Below are 21,108 nucleotides of genomic sequence, written 5' to 3'. Positions count from 1 at the left end.
CCCGTGGCCTCTATCTGAAAAACCAAGACCGCAGGGAACTCACGTCCTCCTAAGACCACCAATCCCACTGTCCGGTCTCCTGGAAGGTTAGCAGAGTCAGTTCGGGAATGCAGAGCTCCTAATTTCCAATCCTATGCTCTCCCTAGACCTCAGGCAGCAGTATTCTTAGTAAAAGATGCTTTGTGAAGTTGAAATCAAACAGGCTCAAAATAAATAAAAGATATAGACGAGCATACTTGAAAGAGAAGAGAACATATTTATTTACATCACTGCTTCCTTTTTACAACTCCTACACTTTTAAATAATAAAATTTTCCAGGAAATCTGGTAAGTTTTAAATTAAGATATTTTAACAGAAGAAAATTTCCACAATATGATTTTTATTTACATGAATTTCCAAGAGTTTTAAATTGTTCCTTTTGAAACGGCCCAATATAACTAAAGCTCTCATTTAGACCTTGTATCTTTTTCAAAAACGGTTTGCTTAAGAAATTCAGCTTATAATCACATCCTTATAGTTTAGATCCTGACAGACAAAAATCTTGTTAACACACTTACAAATACAAACCTGTTTCATAACTGATCCACATTTGGGCTACAAGCTCAACCTATTTCACATGTTTTGGTGCCAAGCAAAGATTTTTTTTTTTTTTTTTTTTAGACAGCTTTTAAATTGCTTTGATTAAAACTTTCTGGAAGTTTTCTGGATCAGTCATACAGCTGCTTATGAGTTTATATGTATGTATTCTCAGCACACATCCAGTCGGTGAGGATGGGCGTATCTCCAGTTCAGTCAACTCTCAAAGTGACTCACGGGGATTCAGAACTTCGCTGGGGCAGACACTAGGGCATTTTCCTCTCCTTGGCCACTCGTATTTGGGATGCTTACGTTTCCTCCAATATTGCACATGCAAATCACTTACTTTTAAGAGAACTTACTATTCATAAAATGGCTTCTAACAATAACAATGGTCTGACATCCTTCCATGTCGCACTGAGAGATTTCAAATATTTATTAGTGAAACTAGAAGAGAGGATAGATTTTCCTAATATTTTAAGCATGAGCTCCTCCAAACAGTTGGTATAACATCCATCAAAAAATAGAAAAGATTAACTTTACCATGATCAAAGATATAGTTCACAATGAAAAACATACAGTTCTGGACACCTTCTCTGTAAGAACGACCGACGGCCAGTCTTGAGCATCATGCCGCGGCAATAGAGGCATCATCCATGAGTCGACCCTGTGGCTTTAAAGTGGGAAAACAAAACAGGTTTACAACACAGTAACAACAAAAGCTCTATGAATTGAAAAGATTCTGAAATTCTTGGAACTGTGTCCCAAAAACAGAATAAAGCGTACAAGTATCAGAATCACATTGTTTTTCTCCTTCTCCCACCCCAGTCTCTCTGCACTTGAACCTGGGGATGGCCGACGGCAAGCCTAGGTGCTCCCCCCTCGTTCCCTCTGACACCACAGACGTCACCTGCTGGCCACACACGCCCACCTGCCAAATCCGCCGCAGGCACTGTTTCTCTTCACCTTGTTTTCTAGCAGCTACTCTATCACCGGGAGTGGGTGAGAGGGAACCTAGTTACCATTCCCGCTTAAGTGGTAGCTTTATTCTCTCTTGCTCAGGGCCCTCCTGCACCTCAAGCTTTACGCAGGCGACAAACCTGAGCTGATAGACAAGTTCTTGGGGATTCAAGGTCTCCCAGTCTCCTGTCTGAGAAAGAGCAATCCGCGATGAACTACGGTGTCTAACAATGAACAGTGCAAGGATAGAAGCAGTAGATGAAAACAAAAATTTCCCCTTCCCCAAGGTCACTGGAAAAACTTAAACCATCACATGAGCAGAGTAAAGGCTAAGCAGGAAGAAAAGATACTGTAACTGTACTTAGGGTATCAAACTTCTGACAGGTTAGCAACACCTCAGGGTGTCATCAAGTAACTGACAAAATGAAACTTTTTTTTAAAAAATACTTATTTGTTTTGAGAGAGAGAGAGAGAGAGAGAGAGAGAGAGAGAGAGAGAATGAGCAGACTCCACACTGTCAGCACAGAGCTTAACTTGGGGCTTGAACTCACAAACTGTGAGATCGTGACCTGAGCCGAAATCAAGAGTCAGACACTTAACCGACTGACTCTTAGCCCCCAAAGTGAAATTCTTGCAAATAATTTGATCAAGCAGATGTATGTCAGCAGACCTTTGTGGTAATGCACGACAGAGATGGCATTCAAGACATGAAACAGAACAGTGTGATAATGTCATCACCAAAAGCCATTTACTATGCTTTATGCAGAATGATCCCCAGGGGACTCCCTGAGGTAAGGAAGGGAGCACTCCTGTCTTCGGTTTTGTTGCTGTGCGTTTTATGCACGTATGTGTGTGTGTATGTGTGCATGTGTGTGCGTATATGTACGTGTGTGCTTGTATAAGTTAGGCCTCTGACATCTGAGGCAGGAACGGAAGGAATGAAAGCATAGGTGCTGGTCTTTTTTTTATACGTCATGTCATCTTTAGTACTGACAGAGGATGTTCAGTTTTAGAAAAAGAATAATGGCTCAACGTGGCTAAATCCTTATGAAACACAGCTTTACAAACAGAAACAGAAGACAAGAACGTTATGCAACGAGAAGACTGGAATGTACTTTTCAAAGGAAGAAAAATATTCATCCAGCTTCGAAGGAGGGAAGCGCCGTCCAACGGAACTTTCTGTGATGATGGAAATGCTCTGTGTCAGTGCTGTCCAACGTGGTAGCCACCAGAACGCTGACTTCCTGAGCACTTCAAGGGGGGCTGGTGCAACTACTTTTTAAAGTAAATTAAATTATAATTAATTTTAATTTAAATCTTGACAGGGCACACGTGGCCAGTGGCTGTCATACTGAACAGCACGGCGCTCAAGTTTAGCAAAGATGTGAAGGGATGTACAGCGCGAGTAGGACTGTTCGCTAAGTGGGAAAAGGGAAACCCTTAGTCACTGTCCTTAGTGTGACAAGTAAAACAACTGTAGTTCTGACTCTCCCTGATAAAGGAGCTGGCTCTGAGGATCCCAGCCAACTTTTCTGGCAGTAGTCAAGCTACTAGAAGGTAGTACATGGATTTAGAAAAAAGAGCATGGCAGTTCAAAAGGGCACGTTAGTTACGTTAAACCTTGCAAATGTTTATTGTTCTGGAACCTTTCCTTAGATTAAAGGACTACCCAGAAGAGGTTTACTGTGGAAGAAAATGAGAAGACTGAACCAGCAGGAGCTGGGACTGGGTGGGGTGTAGGGAGCCCCACAGGGAAAGGAATGGAGGAGATTAATTGGTGGACCTGAAATCCTGATTCCTCAAATCAATCCACTCTCACACCTCAAACAGGCTGTGTTTGTGCACCTCTGTCTACGTTGATACACGCTCTCACGCTTATTAAGCTGCACTTCTGAGTTTGGGAACGGCAGACCTCAGAAGGTCAACGGCGAAAAGGACATCAGAGGCCATCACTTCCCCAGTGCTCCCCACCCCTGTCATGAGATTTTTTTCCCCACGAGGTGACCTCAGACATGGCAGGGAGGAAGAGCAACAGACATAGCTTCAGAATGTGAATGGGCAGAGATGTTAAAAAAGCCACTGCTATTGGGGGGTGGGGAGCGCAGGGGGTGAACAGGAAACCTCTGTACTTTCCACTCAATTTTACTCTGAACTTAAAACTGCTCAAAAAAAAAATAATAATAAAGTCTCTTAAAAAGCTACTTTTTTTAAACAGATCTAGAATTATGAGATTTTTCTTTTATAGTTTAAAAGTATGGTGCTTAGGGCACGCCTGGATGGCTCAGTCGGTTAAGCGTCCAATTTCAGCTCAGGTCATGATCTCGCGGTTCATGGGTTTGAGCCCCGCATCGGGCTCTGTGCTGACAACTCAGAGCCTGGAGCCTGCTTTAGATTCTCTGTATGTCTCTCTCTCTCCAAAATAAATAAGCATTAAAAAAAAGTGGTTTTTTTAATCAAAGTATGGTGCTTGGAAACATTAATAAGTTCTTTTTTTGCAAATGTAAATAAGAAGTAGTGTAAGTCTGGAAAGATAAAAGCTAGGAAGATTATGAAGGCTACATTAATACAGAGTAATGTAAAATGTACCCAATCCCAGATTATACAAAGAAGGGACAGTTCCTCCAAACTTTTATATCTGAGTGACTGAGGAAACCACAACCACCTGGAGGGAAGCCTTAATTTTAGGCATCGAGAACGGCTTCACTGGAGGTGAGCACTGTGCTAAACAAACCACCTGTGTGGCCCGATTCACTCCTTCCCACACTGACCACGACCATCCTACACATTCCTTTACTGCAGGAACCTGGAAATGGTACCATTGTAAAAAAAAATCAAAACATTAAACCAGACTACAGTTTCCAACACAGGACCATTTTCAGAAAAGACCCCAATCCAGTATTACATAGAGAGTCAGGAAAGCTCAAGGGTCATATTTAGAAAGTTAATCCATTTTGATTAAAAATTAGTTATAAACTAACCACAACTTAAAAATATGCTTTACTTATAAGCCAAAGAGAAAAACCTGTCTAAGGATACTGTAAAGGTAAATCATTTTTACCTGAGGGAATAAAAACCTTGGAAATTAGATTCTGTAAAATAATAGCAACTTTACAGAAACGAAAAGCAATACTGCCAAATTCATATGATACACGTCAAAACTATCAGTTAGTCATGGGGCGCTTGGGTGGCTCAGTCGGTTAAGCGCCCGACTTTGGCTCAGGTCATGATCTCGTGGTCCGTGAGTTTGAGCCCCGCGTCAGGCTCTGTGCTGACAGCTCAGAGCCTGGAGCCTGTTTCGGATTCTGTGTCTCCCTCTCTCTCTGACCCTCCCCTGTTCATGCTCTGTCTCTCTCTGTCTCAAAAATAAATACACGTTAAAAAACAAAACAAAACAAAACAAAACTATCAGTCTCAAAATATCGTTGAGAAGCTTACATGAAAAGCCACCTTTGGTCTGTGTTCCAGACAGGAGATTTAGAAGTCCTAAGACTTACCTTTACAAAAATACTGGTAGGTATAAAACGCCTGAGCAGCTGATTTGTGAAGTGAGGAAATCTAAGCAGATTGACGTGGAGAGATGGCAGTTGTTGGTATCCGGCCATTAGAGGATAGAAATTATATAACATTTCCTGTTCAGTGCCTGGGAGGATACGCAGTCGAATCTACATCATAACAAATGGTAGAGAAAGATAATCAGTATATACACTTACAGCATCTTCATGGTATCACCCCTTAGTTATTTAGAAATCACTGGACACCCACATCTTTCTGGTGAAATGTGCTGTCTCTCCTATTCCACTTTCCAGACAGATGCTACTAATAGGGCTGAATTAGGATGAGACTAGGACCACACACATAATAAATATGCAAAAAATACGTGCGTGATCATCTCAGCTTCTACAGTTTCTACCAAGATCTAAATGGCAATTTGTACCAGCTTAAAAAGGGGAACGCTAGATGGACTGACATTTTCTATGTCTCAACCATGTAGATTTTATAGTCACTTATGCCATGAGATAATTTGTAGGAAGGTATCTTTGTAAATACTATGTCAACAGAAGGCAAGCTAGTTGTTTCTGGTGTTTTCGGGATTTTATCTTTGTAGTGAGGTAAATACTATCGGGAAAAAAAGATGTTTGGAAAATTTTAGTGATACTTTAGAAAAGATCACAAAGGTAAGATTTTGGTATCGTGCATTATTTATTTGTAAGTCAGTATGTGAAAAGGATCAGGACACTCAAGAAAAGCTTACGCATTTGCAAATGAGTACATACGTTATATACGTGTCAAAGATAACGTGTGTGTACCCAACACAAAACAGCTAATACGACATGTACTATATGTTATAAACTTAAATTAGTGTATGGACTTACAGTCTACTTCGTATAGAATTCTATTTTTTTTTAATGTTTTTATTTCTTTTTGAGAGACAGAGAGAGACAGAGCACGAGCGGGGTAGGGGCAGAGAGAGGGAGACACAGAATCTGAAGCAAGCTCCAGGCTCTGAGCCTTCAGCACAGAGCCCGAGGCCGGGCTCGAACTCAAGGACCTGAGCCAAAGTCAGACGCTTAACCGACTGAGCCACCCAGGCACCCCAAGAATTCTATTTTACATTTCACAACAAACCTAGCACCCAGAATATGCACAGCAAAAATGACTAGTCAAGGTAGACACTTCTAAGTATTATGACATGTTTGTTCCTCTAATTATGCCCTTGTTAACAAAACGTATTTACTGACTCTTGAGGGGCATCTATTATCAACTTTGACAGAAAACAGTATTCTCATGGAAACTGGTTTTGCCTGAAAGTGTATGTTCCACTCAAAAAATGTGGAGTCCACCTCTGATTTGAATGGGTGAATCAAAACACCTGAATAATTTATTTTTATGTGTAAATATAAAATTATGTCTAAATGCGCCAAAGATAAGTAAATTCTATGCAAGGTTAAAAATCTCTAAAAAATTTCACTGATAGTTCAGAAGAGAATCGGGCTTTTTTATTTTTTTTTTTAATTTTAATTTTAATAGGACCCATGCCCAGTGTGGGCTTGAACTCATGACCCCAAGATTAAGTATCACATGCTTTACAAACTGAGCCTGCCAGGCGCCCCAGAGAATCAGGCTTTTAATATGGGTAGTCAGGTTTCTAGGCCTCAAGTTAAAAGACAAACACAGACACACAGACACACACACAGTGGTAATAAAAGGGAAATCTAAAATTTTCAGAAAGTCTATTATACTCTGAGGATTTGTGCATTCTCGTTTTACAGAAAGAAAGAACTTATATGTATGATCTCTGTGTGAAAAGGGTTGTCCACTTAATCCGCTGCTACACAACTTGTACTTAATATTTAAAGGTGATGAAAAATTTCCTATTATCAAAATAACAGGGACCATAATCAGCCTTATCAGTTCATTTGTAAAAACTAAGTACATAGCTCTCCATTTCCTGGCCACACCTCTGTGTCTACACAAGCAGCCCAATGCGATAGGCCCTATACCTGTTTAAGTCCAGAGAACATGAAGGCATCACTGGGCTCCACAGAAATCTCCACGTCTTGAACTAAGTTAGTCTTGTTCTGTAGGTGATACTTGACAGGTAAGGATTCTCTGACACGCCCAAACGATGGCAGATCTGCAGAGAAAGACGACACATTTCTCTTGGTTAAAGAAAACGGTGTACCATTTATGAGTTCTTCTTGTAAATGAATCTCATTCTGTAGACATGAGGTTATTTAAATTAGTGCTAATACTGCACTCTTGCTAAAGAAGCACATTCTTGGTCTGGACAACAGCCATGGGACTGTGATAAAACAGGCTAAACAGAATCAAGTCTCCTTCTAAAGCTGAATGACTTAGAAAGGGTCTTGGCTGTCAGGAACTGAATTATACTTTAGGAATAATTTTTTGAATCTATAAAACATGTCCCTAACTATCCATCATGGTTCAAGAAGAATAACAGGCATCATGTGTCTCTTGATGAGAGCACATACCATTAACTATGAAGTATTCTTGCCAAAAACTTGAACCTGAATCTGATCAAGACAACAGATGTAACCACCAACTTACAGGGACACTTAAAAATGATACAATGCAATCAGCAAAACCCAGACTGTGGGACGCTCTACAGGACAACTAACTCCATTTCTTCAATAAATAGCAAGGAAGAAGTGGGGGGGGGGGGGGGTGGTGAAGGAGGTGAGGGAGTGGGGAGGGAGTCTGCCCGCCCAGAGATTTCAAAAGTATGAGACATCCACCAGCTGCAGTGATGAGACCTTAAAACAATAAAGAACATTCAAAGTCAACTAGGGAAACTGCGACACTGGAATTTGGCAATTAATATTAAGGAATTATTGCTAATTTTTAAGGTGATGACAATAGAATTGTGATGATGTTTAGAAAAAGAGCCACTAATACAGAAATACTGATAGATGAAATAATATCTGGGATTTGCTTTAAAATAAGGCAGGAGGAGGAGCTTGAGGTACAGATGAAACAAGACTGATCATAATCTACTTCTGTAAACATTGGGCATTTTTTGTAATAAAAGTAGTTTTAAATCTTAGAAGCTAAAATAAGTATTCTCACTAGATTCTTTTTACCAAGTACAAGTTGGTGCCGTTACCTGCATTCACATGGAGGGGAATGTTTTCTACGATCACGTGTGGCAGAGTGATGGCAGTACTGATGACAGGGACGTTTCCCATGGCGGAGGTCCTGTGACAGAAAAGGGAATCTTTCAAATCCGCATTTTATGTGAAACGTGGAATCAAAAACAGGCCACGTATATACTCACAAACTTGTTTCAAAGGAAACAGAAAGGGCTTAAACATCTCCTAAAACTTTATTCCTGGAAGTGGTTTAGTGAAGAAAAGGCTTTTAGAATCCCGTTTGGGTTCTGAATGTTTCCAATGAATCGATGGTATAACCCAGGGCTGCTGTTTGGTCCAGGGGCCAGAATGTGAATCAGCCATACCATGAAACCCACCATTTAACACAGGGCGTGGTAGCAGAGCGCTCAGCGTGGGTGGGAGCACGCGGACTGACCTTATGACAAAGACCTTCTCCCCCTGTGGCCAGTTCGAGGCCGAGCACCAGACCACTTCCAAGTGTACCGTCCTAGCTACACCCAAAGTACAGAATAGAAACCAAAGAACAAAAAGTATTTTACTACCAATAAAAAAGCAGCATTCTGACATCACGGAGATAAAGTGAGTAACATTATGAAACTGTCAAATATCTTCCCCTGTGTCACAGTTAGGACGGGAACCACAGGGCGGCTGGCTGGCTCCCGAGAACTGGCCTTGGGGAGAGTCTGGATCAAGATGTGGAACAGCTGACACTGGGTACAAATTATTACACCACAAAAGCCCCAGGCGAACACATCTAACCCCTCTTCATTAGTAGGTCTTTATGGTATTACAGTAACGTGATGGGATGAGTAAGCAGTGCCTTCAAATTCCTATTTTAATTCCTGTAAACATAAATTAAACTAAACTTCGATGTGGTAAATTCAGAAGTGGGAGAAAGAAAGATCTTAGCTTTTTAAAAAAAATAAGTCCATGATTTTTCCTTTCTCGTTTTTCATGTCTCATTCGCAGTTTTTAAATTTATGAAAAAATTGAGCCAAGAAATTCACACATGAAATATCACATATCTACCTCCCAGCCTAAGAAAACATCACAATATAGTTGAACCTCCCCACGTGCCCCTTCCTGCTTGCACCTGTGCCCTAGAAGTACTAACTTGGGAGTCATCATTGCTACGTATTTCTTTATACTTTTCAAAATTATGAAAGTAGCCCTAAGAAATGTGCAGTGTTTTACATGTTTCCCAATATTACATACATGCAATTTGTTCATATTTTCAACATTTGCAGTTGCTTTGTTCCCTTAATACTAATGGTTAACAGGAGCAGCTCTGGTTCATCGATTTTCACTGATACATAGCATTCCGTTCTATGACCATGCCATAGTTTGTCCATTTTCCTGTTGATGGATATTTAGTTTGTAACTTTTTACTACTATAATCAGAGGTGCTATGAACATTCTTACATATATCTTTGTGTACTTGTTTGAGACCTTTTCTATGAGGGATATAGATATCTTCAGTTTCACCTAGCCCTCCTGAATGGATTTCCAAAGTAACTGTTCTATTTTATACTCTACCTTTTTTGACAAACTTTGCATTGTTAACCCCTTTTATTTTTCCAAATTAGTGGCAGCACATTTTCTCCCTATGTTTCCTGGCCATCTGGCCTCTTCTGTTTCTCTTAACACCGCATACTCAAGATTTTGCTCAACTTTCTGTTAGGAGACTTGGTTTTCTTATGATTCGTATACGTTCTTGATATGAATTCTAATGCTTTCTCAGTTTTCCATGTTGTAAATAGCTTTTCCCAATTTGTATTTTTATAGGTATTTTTTAATGAACTAAGAAGCTTAATTTTAACAAATCAAATTCATCAAGTTTAGAGGCTTACACTTTTTATGTCTTATTTAAAGAAACTCTTCCCTATTCCAAAGTCATAAAACAATTCTCTTATTTTCTACTAAAAGTAGTAACGTTTTGCTTTTCACAATTAGAATTTTAATATGCCTGGAATTAATTTTTATACACAGTGTAGAGATACAAGGATACCCAATTGTTTACCACCAATTACCAGATCTCCACTGATTTGCAATGCTACCTCCCTAAAACATAATTTTCATATGTGTGGATCTATTTCTAGACTCTCTCTTCTGTTCCACTGGCCTATTTACATATTCCCATCCCAATACCACAGCAATGACTGCTGTAGCTTTACCTTAAGTCTGGGAATTTAGAAGAGCCAAGTATCCTTGCTTATTAGTTTTTCTTCTGAAGTATCTCGACTATTTCTGAGTTTTTGCCTTTCCATATAAGCTTTAAAATCAACAGTGTCAAGCTCCACAAAAACAAACTAAAACAAGCTATTGAGATCCTGAAGCAAATTGCAGTGACTTACAGAACAAACAATATCAGATCTTATCCAAATCCTACCCAAGACAATTATGTGTATGTCCCATGTAGGGACTTCCTTTAATGTTTTAAAGTTTTATAATTTTCTCCATAACGGCAATACCCATTTTCTATTTGATATATTCTTACTTACCTTATAATTGTTGTTATCATCTAAATGATACCTGTTTTACAAGTATATTGCCTGGAGGTTTATTACTGATATATAGAAAGCCAACTGATTTTTGTATATTGATGTTATATCCAGCAACCTTGCTGGAACTCCTATAATGGAAATAATTTGTTGATTCCCTTGGGTTTTGTATGTAGACAATCCTATTGAATGCAAATAAGAACAGTTTCTCTTGATGTTTTTAATGGTCCTGTCATGAGAATTCGCTTGGTTAAAATTTCATCAGTATACAGGTCACAAATTGTGACAAATACAAATAAAAGTTTAATTATCCTTTTTAATCTTTGTGTTCTTGACAAACATTTAGTGATAGCATGTGACTTCTAGTCTTCTCTCCAGGACTGACAGAAGCTTTCAAATATTAAATGACAATGACAAATAATAAAGGCAGTAGAATAGGACAGAGAAGGAATAAGAGATAGGGCTGATTCACCTCTTCCAGGAGATAATATAATGACCAGTTGCTACTCCACCTTCAACATTTCCAACAGATGGGCACTGAAGACAAAAGCATTCACTAGCACTCTCTCCAGTCTGTAAGACAACTATAAGGAATAATCTTTATAATCCTATGCAACGATTTCCTCTATGAAAGAAGAGTTTTACCTTTAAGTAATATAACAAAAAAAGAATATCAGTTATACATTATTTGTAGAGACTTAAAAACTAAGGCTCAGAGATGTTAAATGACTTTTTCAAGGTCACAAAGTCCCTATCCAGTGTTTTTTCTAATATATCAATATTCCATTATAATAAAACTCAGCAAAGCAGCTGTAGGTCTGTGACAAGATCCTATAGGAACTAATGACAGGGCAAAGTCTGGAGTTGGAATAATACCATCTGGTGATTATTTTTCTTTCTACAAATTATTTCATGTCTCTAAAGGAAACATTTCACAGTAGGGAAAAAGAAATTTTTAGTTAACCTTTTAGGTACTCAAAATGTCATTCCAGGCAACTCTGGCTTTCTCTGACAAACACATATTAGCGATACCATCAAATGGAAATACATTACATGTTGCCTCATTATTGCCTAATGTGGTGACTTACCTCTCATACAAGGCTGCTTTCCTCTTGCCAACTGTAGCCTAAACTCCTGACGCCAAGATAAAGGTTCGTCTGAACCAAGCCCTCCCTGCCATCAGCACCTCCCAGCCTGCAGTGCCTTCGATGCAAGCTGGCAACAGTGCCCAACTGACCTGGGCAAATCTGTGGGTGAAACTTTCAAACAGTAATAACAAGGTCTCTAAACATTAACTAATTGTTTTCATGGTTCTCTACTGAAGAAGGTTGTGATAAATTACTAGTTACGATTGTGAGCAGATACTAGAAGTCAAAGGGGAAAATGCTGGGCCAATCTCTAACCACTTCTAAGTAATTTTTAAGGACTAGGAAATGATACTGTAGCCCAGTTAGTAAAACATACATCAATTTAAACCTCTTAAGATACCTTTTTTTTTTTTTTAATTCAGGATCCTTGCCCCGTTTTCTTTTCATTTTTTTAAAGTTTATTTGAGAGAGAGAGATAGAGAGAGAACGGGGGAAAGGCAGAGAAAGAGAGAAGAGAGAATCCTAAGCAGTCTCCACGCTGTCAACACAGAGCCGAACATGGGGCTTGATCCTGCGAACCGAGAGATCAAGACCTGAGCCAAAGCCAAGAGTCAGATGCTTAACTGACTGAGCCACTCAAGCGCCCCAAGATACCTTTTTTAAAAACCCAGGACATTCATATTGCTTCTCCCCAGCTCAAGCCTTCCTTAATTCTAAGAAGTTAACAAAAATGATCACAACGTTTATTAACAATTAACATTGGGGTCAACTTTATGACCTAGGAAAGTTGTCATCTTTAATGTGTCAAATACAAAGTTTGTAATGTATTAGTGCTGGTGTCCTTGGAGGTGGCAGAAAGAATAAAGCCATGCCACCCCCTCCCCAAAGATATCCACACCATAATTCCCAGAACTGTGAATGTGGTACCTTACACAGCAGAAAGGATTTTACAGCTGTGATTAAGATAAGGATCTTAAAATAGGAAGATTATATTGGATTCTCCAATTGGGCCCAATGTAACCACAAGGGTTCTGAGGGAAAGTGGTAGGTAGGAGGAAATCTGAGGAAAAACATGTGACAATGGAAGCAGAGGTCAGAAGGAGAAACATCTGAAGATGCTACACTGCTGGTTTGGAAGGCGGAGGAAGGAACCATGAGCCAAGGAATCCAGATGGCCTCTGAACGCTCAAAAGGGCAGGAAAAGGGTGTTCCCCAGAGCTAGAAGGGATACATCACCAACACTTTGATTTTAGGACTTCTGACCTCTAGAACGTTAGGATAATAAATCTGTGTTGTTTTAAGCACTAACTTTGTGATAATGTGTTACAGCAGCAATAGGAAACGAGTAATGGGAAATTCAAGGTAGGTATTTGTTCATTCATTTAACAAACATTTATTAAGCAACTACTATGCAGCTGAGGCTGCCAATACAAAAAGGGGTAAGTCATGGCTCCTGCTCTAAAGGAGCACATAGTGTAGTAGGGGAGCCATAAGAGTAAGTAAACTATTACAATATAAGTGGATAAGTGTCATAACAGATGTAAAGAAACTCTGGGAGCAAAGAAAGAAGATTATCTAGTCCCGCTTAGGAAGATCAAAAAGTCAAAGCTTACATGAGACCGAAAGAGCAAACAAGAGTTGATCAGGTGGAAAGAAAAAGGAAAGGGTTTTGGACAGACGTACTAACATGTTCAAAACCATATGGAGGTAGTGTTTGCTGAATGTACAAATCTGGGCTTGGCCAAAGTCTGGGAAAGAGGAAGAGGAAGTAGGGAGCCTTGTACAGAAGAAGCTAGAAAGGGAAGCTTCCCAGGGAAAGGTCTGGTAGGTCGTGAGGTTTTCTAAGAAGGAAAAACAAGTTCAAAATTGCTTTTTGAGAACTCAGTCTCTGGCAGCAATATGAAAGGCAGACTAGGGGAGAGAATGGCAAAGAGGAAAGCGGTTAAGAAGGTGTTTCTGAAGGCCAGATGAGAGACGGTGAGAATGGAGAGAAGCTGGATTCGAGAGACGTGCAGAAGGGAGAACGTGGCGCCAGGATGGATGCGCACGTAAGAGGGAGTCTGGTCTGTTTCTGTGGTTTCTACCTGGGGCCAAGTATACACTGACTCCTCTCTCTGGACTGGGGACTGCGGGGAGCCTGAGGTTGCATGGCAGGTGAAGACTTGTAGAAAAAGTAAAATGAGCCAAAGTCAGGATCTTGGAAGCGACCCACATTTAGGGAGTAAGAAAAGGAATCAGCAAAGAATGGACAGATAGCCAGCTTGGGTTGAGCTGTGAGGAGACAAACACCGGGCTGAGATACTTCATACAGACTACCTCATACACGCTATTTCACGTATGTTATCATCTTTAACTCTGACAAGTGATGAAACAAAGTGAACCGTCCAACGTAACCTAAGAGCAGGTAGAAGGTCAGAGAATGGAATCTAGTTCAGCGTTGACTCCACAGCTCGTGATCATTCCACGTTAGCCAGGGAGGAGAAAAGGAAGAAGTGTGGACAGAGAAACAAAGCAGAACCACAGACTGATTTCCAAAACCATGAGAGAAAACCAAGTTTCAAAAGATAAAAACAAAACTTATAAAGGCATTCTGAAAGCAAAATTGTTTTCTAGTATTATTACTTTACAGGACGTAGGACCTATTTGTAGCATTTAAATAAAGAGGTTTTTTAATCTATTTTATTTTTCCTCCTTTATGATGACTTTCCTAAAATGCACAGAAGTGACTATGAAGACTATGTCTCTTGTAGAGACAAACTCTTCTTGGCGTTTTCTTGAGAACCTAGCATGGGGCCAGATAGTGAACTTGATAAATACCTGTTGATTATTTATTGATAGATACTGAAACTTATTCACAGGCCGGACACAAAAAATATACTGGAATTCTGAAACTACTCATCTAATTTTAATCTGTATTGCAAATCAACTATATGACTTACGACACTGAACTCAAGTAGTAGATAGATAAACAGATACAGCAAATAAATGACTCATTTATATTTGATTTTAATCGTGGGGGTGGGGGGCACCTGGGTGGCTCAGTCAGTCAAGCGTCCAACTCTTGGTTTCAGCTCAGGTCTTGATCTCACAGTTTGTAAGACTGAGCCCCACACTGAGCTCTATGCTGACAGCACAGAGTCTGCTTGGGATTCTCTCTCTCTCCCTCTCCCTCTGCCCCTCCTGCAAGCATGTGCTCTCTCTCTCAAAATAAATAAATAAACTTAAAAAAAAATACATCGTGATTTTTTTCATACAATCTTTATCCTTATCATAGAGCTGAGCACAATTTTGCTTGGGTTAACATTCAAACTAATTTTTTTTATTTTTCTCTAACAGCTCAAGAAGCATATAAGCCCAAGGTATAATGCACCAGAAAAGTAATATCCTGGGTTTAAATCTCTTCTCTAAACTATTTTAGTTGATTTAGAAAACTTACTGTCTATGTTTCTATATTTTCCCAACTTTCTTTAATAACCGTCTTTCACCATTTCAAATTATAAGATATGGTAAACATTAATTAAAAATCAATAAGAAAAAACAATCTATAAAAAATCCAAATATGAAAAAATACTATTTTATTTTCAAGTACATTTTTCTGAGTAACTTCCTTATAGTAGCAAAAATCTTATCTTTTAAAATAAGGTATACTCAAACAGGTGGTAACTGATACTAATTCTACTTTAATTCTAAATGTATTTACTTTTCTATCAGTCTCAAGTGCCCTCCATTAGCAAAAAGCTAACTCTTACCCTGCTAGCCTACACACACACACACACACACGCAGACACACACACACACACACACACACACACCCCGGTCTTCTAATTAAGTGGGATGGTCCACATTCTCACCTTTGTCCACTTGGGACTCTAGCTGATCCACTGGGGTCATAGAAGGAGCAAGTTGTAGCTCACTGGATACAATAGTGAGGGCCCAAGGTGAGGCACTTAAGAGGTCCGTCATCAATAGAAAGGGGATGTCCGCATAGACCCTTTCCAGGTGCTCAAACTGTCACAAATGAAGACAAAAGATCTGTCTGGAACTACAATAATTCATTTTGCTTTTTCTGTTAATTTCTATAATTGAAATGATTTCCAAAATGCTTCATAGGAACATACCTTTGTAGAGACAAATTTAACCGCGACATCAAATGGAAAGACAGTTTCTATAGTTACAGTTTCATCCTGTAAGAATTTAAAGGGCACATTCAATGGCTTTTCTAAACTTAAAAATAGTTTTAAAAATAGCAGACATGCAAAACACAATCTGTAACTGATCAAGAAATAATCCCAATTTATATATTAAGAAGCTAGAAGCTTTCCCTCAGATAATATTTATAAAAACCTATAGAGAGAAACCGGACTACAATTTCTAATAAATTATCTTATGGCTTTAAAACAGCTCACACTGCAAAGTGCTTTCTAACACGTTATTTATCTCAGGATCTAGTAAAAGTGGGCAGGACAGGCAATGTCACTATTTTAGAGAGGACGAAGCAGAAGTTAAGGAAGTTTCAATGCTTGGCCTTGGGCCACAAAGCTAGTGGTGCCAAGCCTAGAATCTGGGTTTTCTTTTTGTCTAAGTTCTTTACTTCACCTCAAGTCAAGACGACTAATAATAATGATAATGACAATAATAATATAACAGCGCTATAATCGCTATATAACTAATGCATTATATAATGTTTGTAATAACTCAAGGAAACAGATGCCATTATACTCGCTATTTTAAGCTGAAGTAGTCCCGCATAACTAGTAAGTGACAAAGGCAGAAACAGACCTGGATCTGACCGTAGGGGTCTGTACTCTTAACCTACACGCTACATCCCTCCCTCAGTCTGTTCAAGAAGCAATGGGCTTACTATGTCTTTGGAAACAAACCACCCACCCTGTTAGTGAGAACCCTTTTTTAAAAATCACGTTGATTTAAAAACTCAGGCTGTGATAATGCCAGGTGGATGTGGGTTTTAATCCTGGAGGACACATTCCTATTAGCTATGCAGACCTTGGGGTTAGTGAGGTAACCTTGAGGAAGAACCATGGTTTCGGAGTCTCAGTTTCATAATCCTTGTGGGGCTGTTAACAATGAAGTGAGATAACATATATAAAGCACTAGTGAAATGCCTAAACCATGTTCATTATTATCACATACTTCAAATGACTTCCTCTCAATACCATCAAGCTAACTTTTTAAGAAAGTGTAATAAGCAGGATATTAGTGGTAGAAAACGCCTGCATTGGGTCTGTGAATCTAAAGCAGGGCCTCAGTATTTCCCCACAGAAAAGATCTAAGGAAATGAAGAAACAACTCAATGGCTAGATCAGATGTGGCCTACTTTAAATTTCCACACATGAAGGTAAAAATGAGATTCAATCCAGTGAAGGGAAAATAATTTACATTTAAGTTTCCAAAAATGTCTTACAAGTAACACTGGGACCTGTAAGATAGATATTCCATGAGAAAAGTGCTTCTGTGTACAATAATCTTGAAAGATAATCACCACAGCCTTTTGTGAAATTCTCAACACACATTAGCAAATTCAATGCTGTGCTAAGTCTTAAAGTCAAAATATCCATTTAATACCTCTTAACCCATATTTTCCAAACATATTTGACCAACTCATTCTTTTTTGTGTAACATCTATTTCTATCCCTCAGAACTAGTATCCCTCCCTAAAGTAACTAAAAGACAACCTACTAAACAGGAGAAAATGTTTGCAAATGACCCAGCCAATAAAGGGTTAGTATCCAAGATATATAAAGAGCTTATACAACCCAACACCAAAAAAACCAAATAACCCAATTTAAAAATGGGCAAAAGACATGGACAGAAATTCTCCAAAGAAGACAGACATACAGATGGTCAAAAGACACAGAAATGATGCCCAACATCACTCATCATCAGGGAAATGCAAATCAAAACCACAATGAGATATCTTCTCACATCTGTCAGAATGGCTAAAATAAAAACTCAAGAAACAAGTACTGGCAAGGATGTAGAGAAAACAAAACCCTTGTAGACTGTGGGTAGGAATACAAACTGGCATTGCCCCTGTGGAAAACAGTCTGCAGGTTCCTCAAGAAATTAACAATGGAATTACCATATGACATAGTAATTCCATTACTGAATATTCATTTACCCAAAGAATATCAAAACACTAATTCAAAAGGATATATGCATCCCTGTGTTCACTGCAGCATTATTTACAATAGCCAAATTGTAGCAGCCCAAATGTCCATCAACAGATAAATGGATAAAAAAGACGGGGTATATATATACCGTGAAATATTATTCAGCTATAAAAAAGAATGAAAACTTGCCATTTGCAATCACATGGATGGAGCTAGGCATCACAATGCTAAGCGAAATAAGTCAGAGAAAGACAAATACCATATGACTTCACTCACATGTGGGATTTAAGCAACAAAACAAAGGAACAAAGGGAAAAAAGACAAACAAAAAAATAGGCTCTTAACTGCAGAGAACAAACTGGTGGCTACTGGAGGGGAGGTGCGTGGGGGGGATGGGTGAAGTAGATGGAAGGGATCAAAAAAAAAGTGGCATGCACCTCAAAAATATCGTGTCTTGAGGCAAAGAGAGCATTACACACTGTTGTAGCTTGATTCCAGGATAGTTACTACATAGCAAACAATCATTTTAAAAAGATATGTTCCAAGTCTACTAGAAGCTTCATTATCAGAAGTCCTTTCCAAGGCATAGGACTCCAAAGCTGTATAGAACTTGAATGTTCTTATTTTGTAGATAAGGAAACTCAGGTCAAACAGTTACATGGCTAGGCTGAGTGGACACGTTAGGAGGCCATGCTGAGATTGGCACCCTCCCCTCCTAGTTCACCAGCCATGATCCACTGTAGTGCGTCAGGCTATGTGAAATCTCTGATACATTGTATGCCTTCCTCCCTTCCACTTGGGAAATATTTCTAACTCTTGTAGGATGAGTGTTGCCTCCTACTGACTCGTACTATGGCGGACGGCCCAGACTCTGGGCAATGACCAAACTACAAATCCCCAGACTGATTGGCCTTCTCCTCTGCTGGCTGAGGAATCAATCAATTCCTGAGAACGGGCTGAAACAATACAGATAAGACTACGAGGACAGTAAGTATCATGATGTTCCATTACTAAAAGTGGGTACAAGCAATTATATATAATATGGTTAAATCTAAATAAAAACACAGTGCCCCCAAATCACTATAAATAGAAAACCAACAGAAAACACTCCAAAAAGCTGACAGCAGTTGCCTCCAAGGCACTGACTATGACCATGCTATTCTCATCCTCTTCTATCTGCATTTAAATAGACACAATTTTCATGAGAATCTTTTTTAATAGAAAAAATATCTCATAAAGGGAGACCTTCCATCCCCTCAAATCTTCAGCATATAATCAACTTACAGATTTTACCTAATGTGCGACTTTATAAAGAAACACACAGGTTTGGAATCTCAAAACTTTTTTGCATGAGATCCTAAACCTGCTGATTGTACAAAAAGCCATGGAGGCCAGTTTTCTAATGTTTGAGCAGTGAATGCCATAGTACATCATTTATGACAAATATAAGTGATTAAAAAAAAAAACCCAAGATGTTTAATTAAAATCTGTAATAGACTACAAGCACCTAAGCTGCTTATTTTACAGGTAAAAAAAAACATAAAATAGGGAACGCCCCACGTATGACGCTTCCCGAAGTAGCCATGAGAAGTAATACCTTGTGACACTTGCAAACAATTTCTTTGTCTTCAATAGTTGTATTGATCAGGTAAGAAACATACACGAGAAACATTCTTGAACCTACTGTTCCACAGCGAACATATAACATTTTTTCCAGCTGTAACAAAATAAAAGTATTTTAATTTAATAATTTAGAGATTTCTTCCTGGTATATACTCTAGGATAATGTTCCCACCTTTTGGAGTTTACTATACCAGCTGACTAAATTCTTGAACCCTGTTTACAGGCTGTTCTTGCCACAGTATATGTGGGACCAACCAGTAGTATCCCACCTTTTTTATTATCATTCCCAACTGCCCAAGAACTGTGTTTCGTTTGGAAGTAAAAGTTGCTTGAAAGGCTATTTCACAAAGTTACAAACTTAATGTTATTCAGTTATTTTATCAGGCAACTAATTCTCCACATCAGGGCCATTTGTTCTAAAACCCCTTGTATAAAACTGCTTACAACATCTTATGCATCTAAATATGTGTAAACATCTTACGCATTTAAGTGTTAAAAACATGCATTAGTTAAATCCCATTTGTAGTCTCAGAATATGCTGTTACAATGTTCTCTAAAACTCACTACATATTTAAAACCTCAATCTAGTTGATTTCCTCCCCAGTCATAGGTGACCAAGTTCACCTGTTCCCCTGGATGTAAGTCTCCGATAGGAATGTCAGTGAGTAAAGCCGGATAGGACTCGTCACATAGTTCTGTTCCATGAAGAGACACATGAGTTTTCTGAGTTAAATTGGCATCCTGTCCTGAAAGTGTTAATATCAGTGTTTTAAAATACGGAGCATTCGGACATTATCCTAACAATTACTACTGCATAGAGAGCATCTCTCACGACCGTATTTTAAACAAACTTCCTGTGGTTGACACCACTGATACTTATTTTCTGTTGAATGAACACTGATCAAATGTGGAAAAGGAATGTTTACCAGGTTTTAAACCAGCGGTGAGCTTCACGTCTCTGATTTGGGTCTTTTCATGGGACTGAACAGTCACAACCAAACAATACATTTCATTCGTCAGGGCAGGAGGGTCATGCCGCAGATGCACGGAAATGTTTGGAACTCTGGAAATAATCCTTTGGGGGGGGGGGTGGAGAAAAACCCAAAACCTTAGCTAAGCAACCGATTAAAAAAAAAAGTTCTTCAAAGTATTTAAAAGAAGTAAGATGACCTTCCTCAATCTGCCTAGCAAGGTCGACTTACATCGTGCTGGCCTGAATGACTATGCTGTCCCAGTGAAGCTCATTGTCAGGGAGCTTGGGTCGCCTTTTGAAAGAACGCGAGGCCTGCAAGGCTTCTTGGGAGGAGGCAGCGTCCCCTCCTCCTCCCTGCCAATTTAAAACCACACATCTTCCCGACTCGTGGCCCAGAACTAGATCGACCGAAGTAATCTGAAAGACGGAGGGTTGTCAGAAATGCCACCTCATACTTGTCACCATCCCCTCTCGACGAGTTACACAGCAATTGCTGGTGTGTGGAGTTCATCTAGAGACCCCCCCAGGGTGAAGTCAGAACACCTGCTGTACAGCTGTCTCCGACATCTGTTAGCTATGACACTGACTAGGTTCCACCCGCTTCACCTTTAAACGGAGATAATA

General features: G+C 39.3%; 1 protein-coding gene across 2 annotated transcripts in view; it reads right to left on the bottom strand.

The window, feature by feature from the left end:
* Nucleotides 1-236: 236 nt before the first annotated feature.
* Nucleotides 237-21,108, bottom strand: part of TRAPPC11 (trafficking protein particle complex subunit 11) — a 46,910-nt gene continuing 26,038 nt past the window's right edge. For both annotated transcript variants that reach the window (XM_053216268.1, XM_015077175.3), the window contains exons 20-30: nt 20,714-20,901; nt 20,438-20,586; nt 20,136-20,257; nt 19,486-19,605; nt 15,876-15,941; nt 15,609-15,765; nt 11,142-11,253; nt 8,162-8,253; nt 7,038-7,171; nt 5,031-5,198; nt 237-1,249 (exon numbers count right to left, since the gene is read on the bottom strand). In XM_053216268.1, coding sequence (XP_053072243.1) covers nt 1,205-1,249; nt 5,031-5,198; nt 7,038-7,171; nt 8,162-8,253; nt 11,142-11,253; nt 15,609-15,765; nt 15,876-15,941; nt 19,486-19,605; nt 20,136-20,257; nt 20,438-20,586; nt 20,714-20,901 — 1,353 coding nt within the window. In that variant the 3' untranslated portion in view covers nt 237-1,204. The remainder of the gene's footprint in view (nt 1,250-5,030; nt 5,199-7,037; nt 7,172-8,161; nt 8,254-11,141; nt 11,254-15,608; nt 15,766-15,875; nt 15,942-19,485; nt 19,606-20,135; nt 20,258-20,437; nt 20,587-20,713; nt 20,902-21,108) is intronic.

Source organism: Acinonyx jubatus, chromosome B1 (assembly GCF_027475565.1).
Source record: "Acinonyx jubatus isolate Ajub_Pintada_27869175 chromosome B1, VMU_Ajub_asm_v1.0, whole genome shotgun sequence".
NCBI classification, from domain to species: domain Eukaryota; kingdom Metazoa; phylum Chordata; class Mammalia; order Carnivora; family Felidae; genus Acinonyx; species Acinonyx jubatus.
The sequence above is the reverse complement of the archived record's forward strand: the minus strand, read 5'-3'. Positions and strand labels throughout refer to the sequence as shown.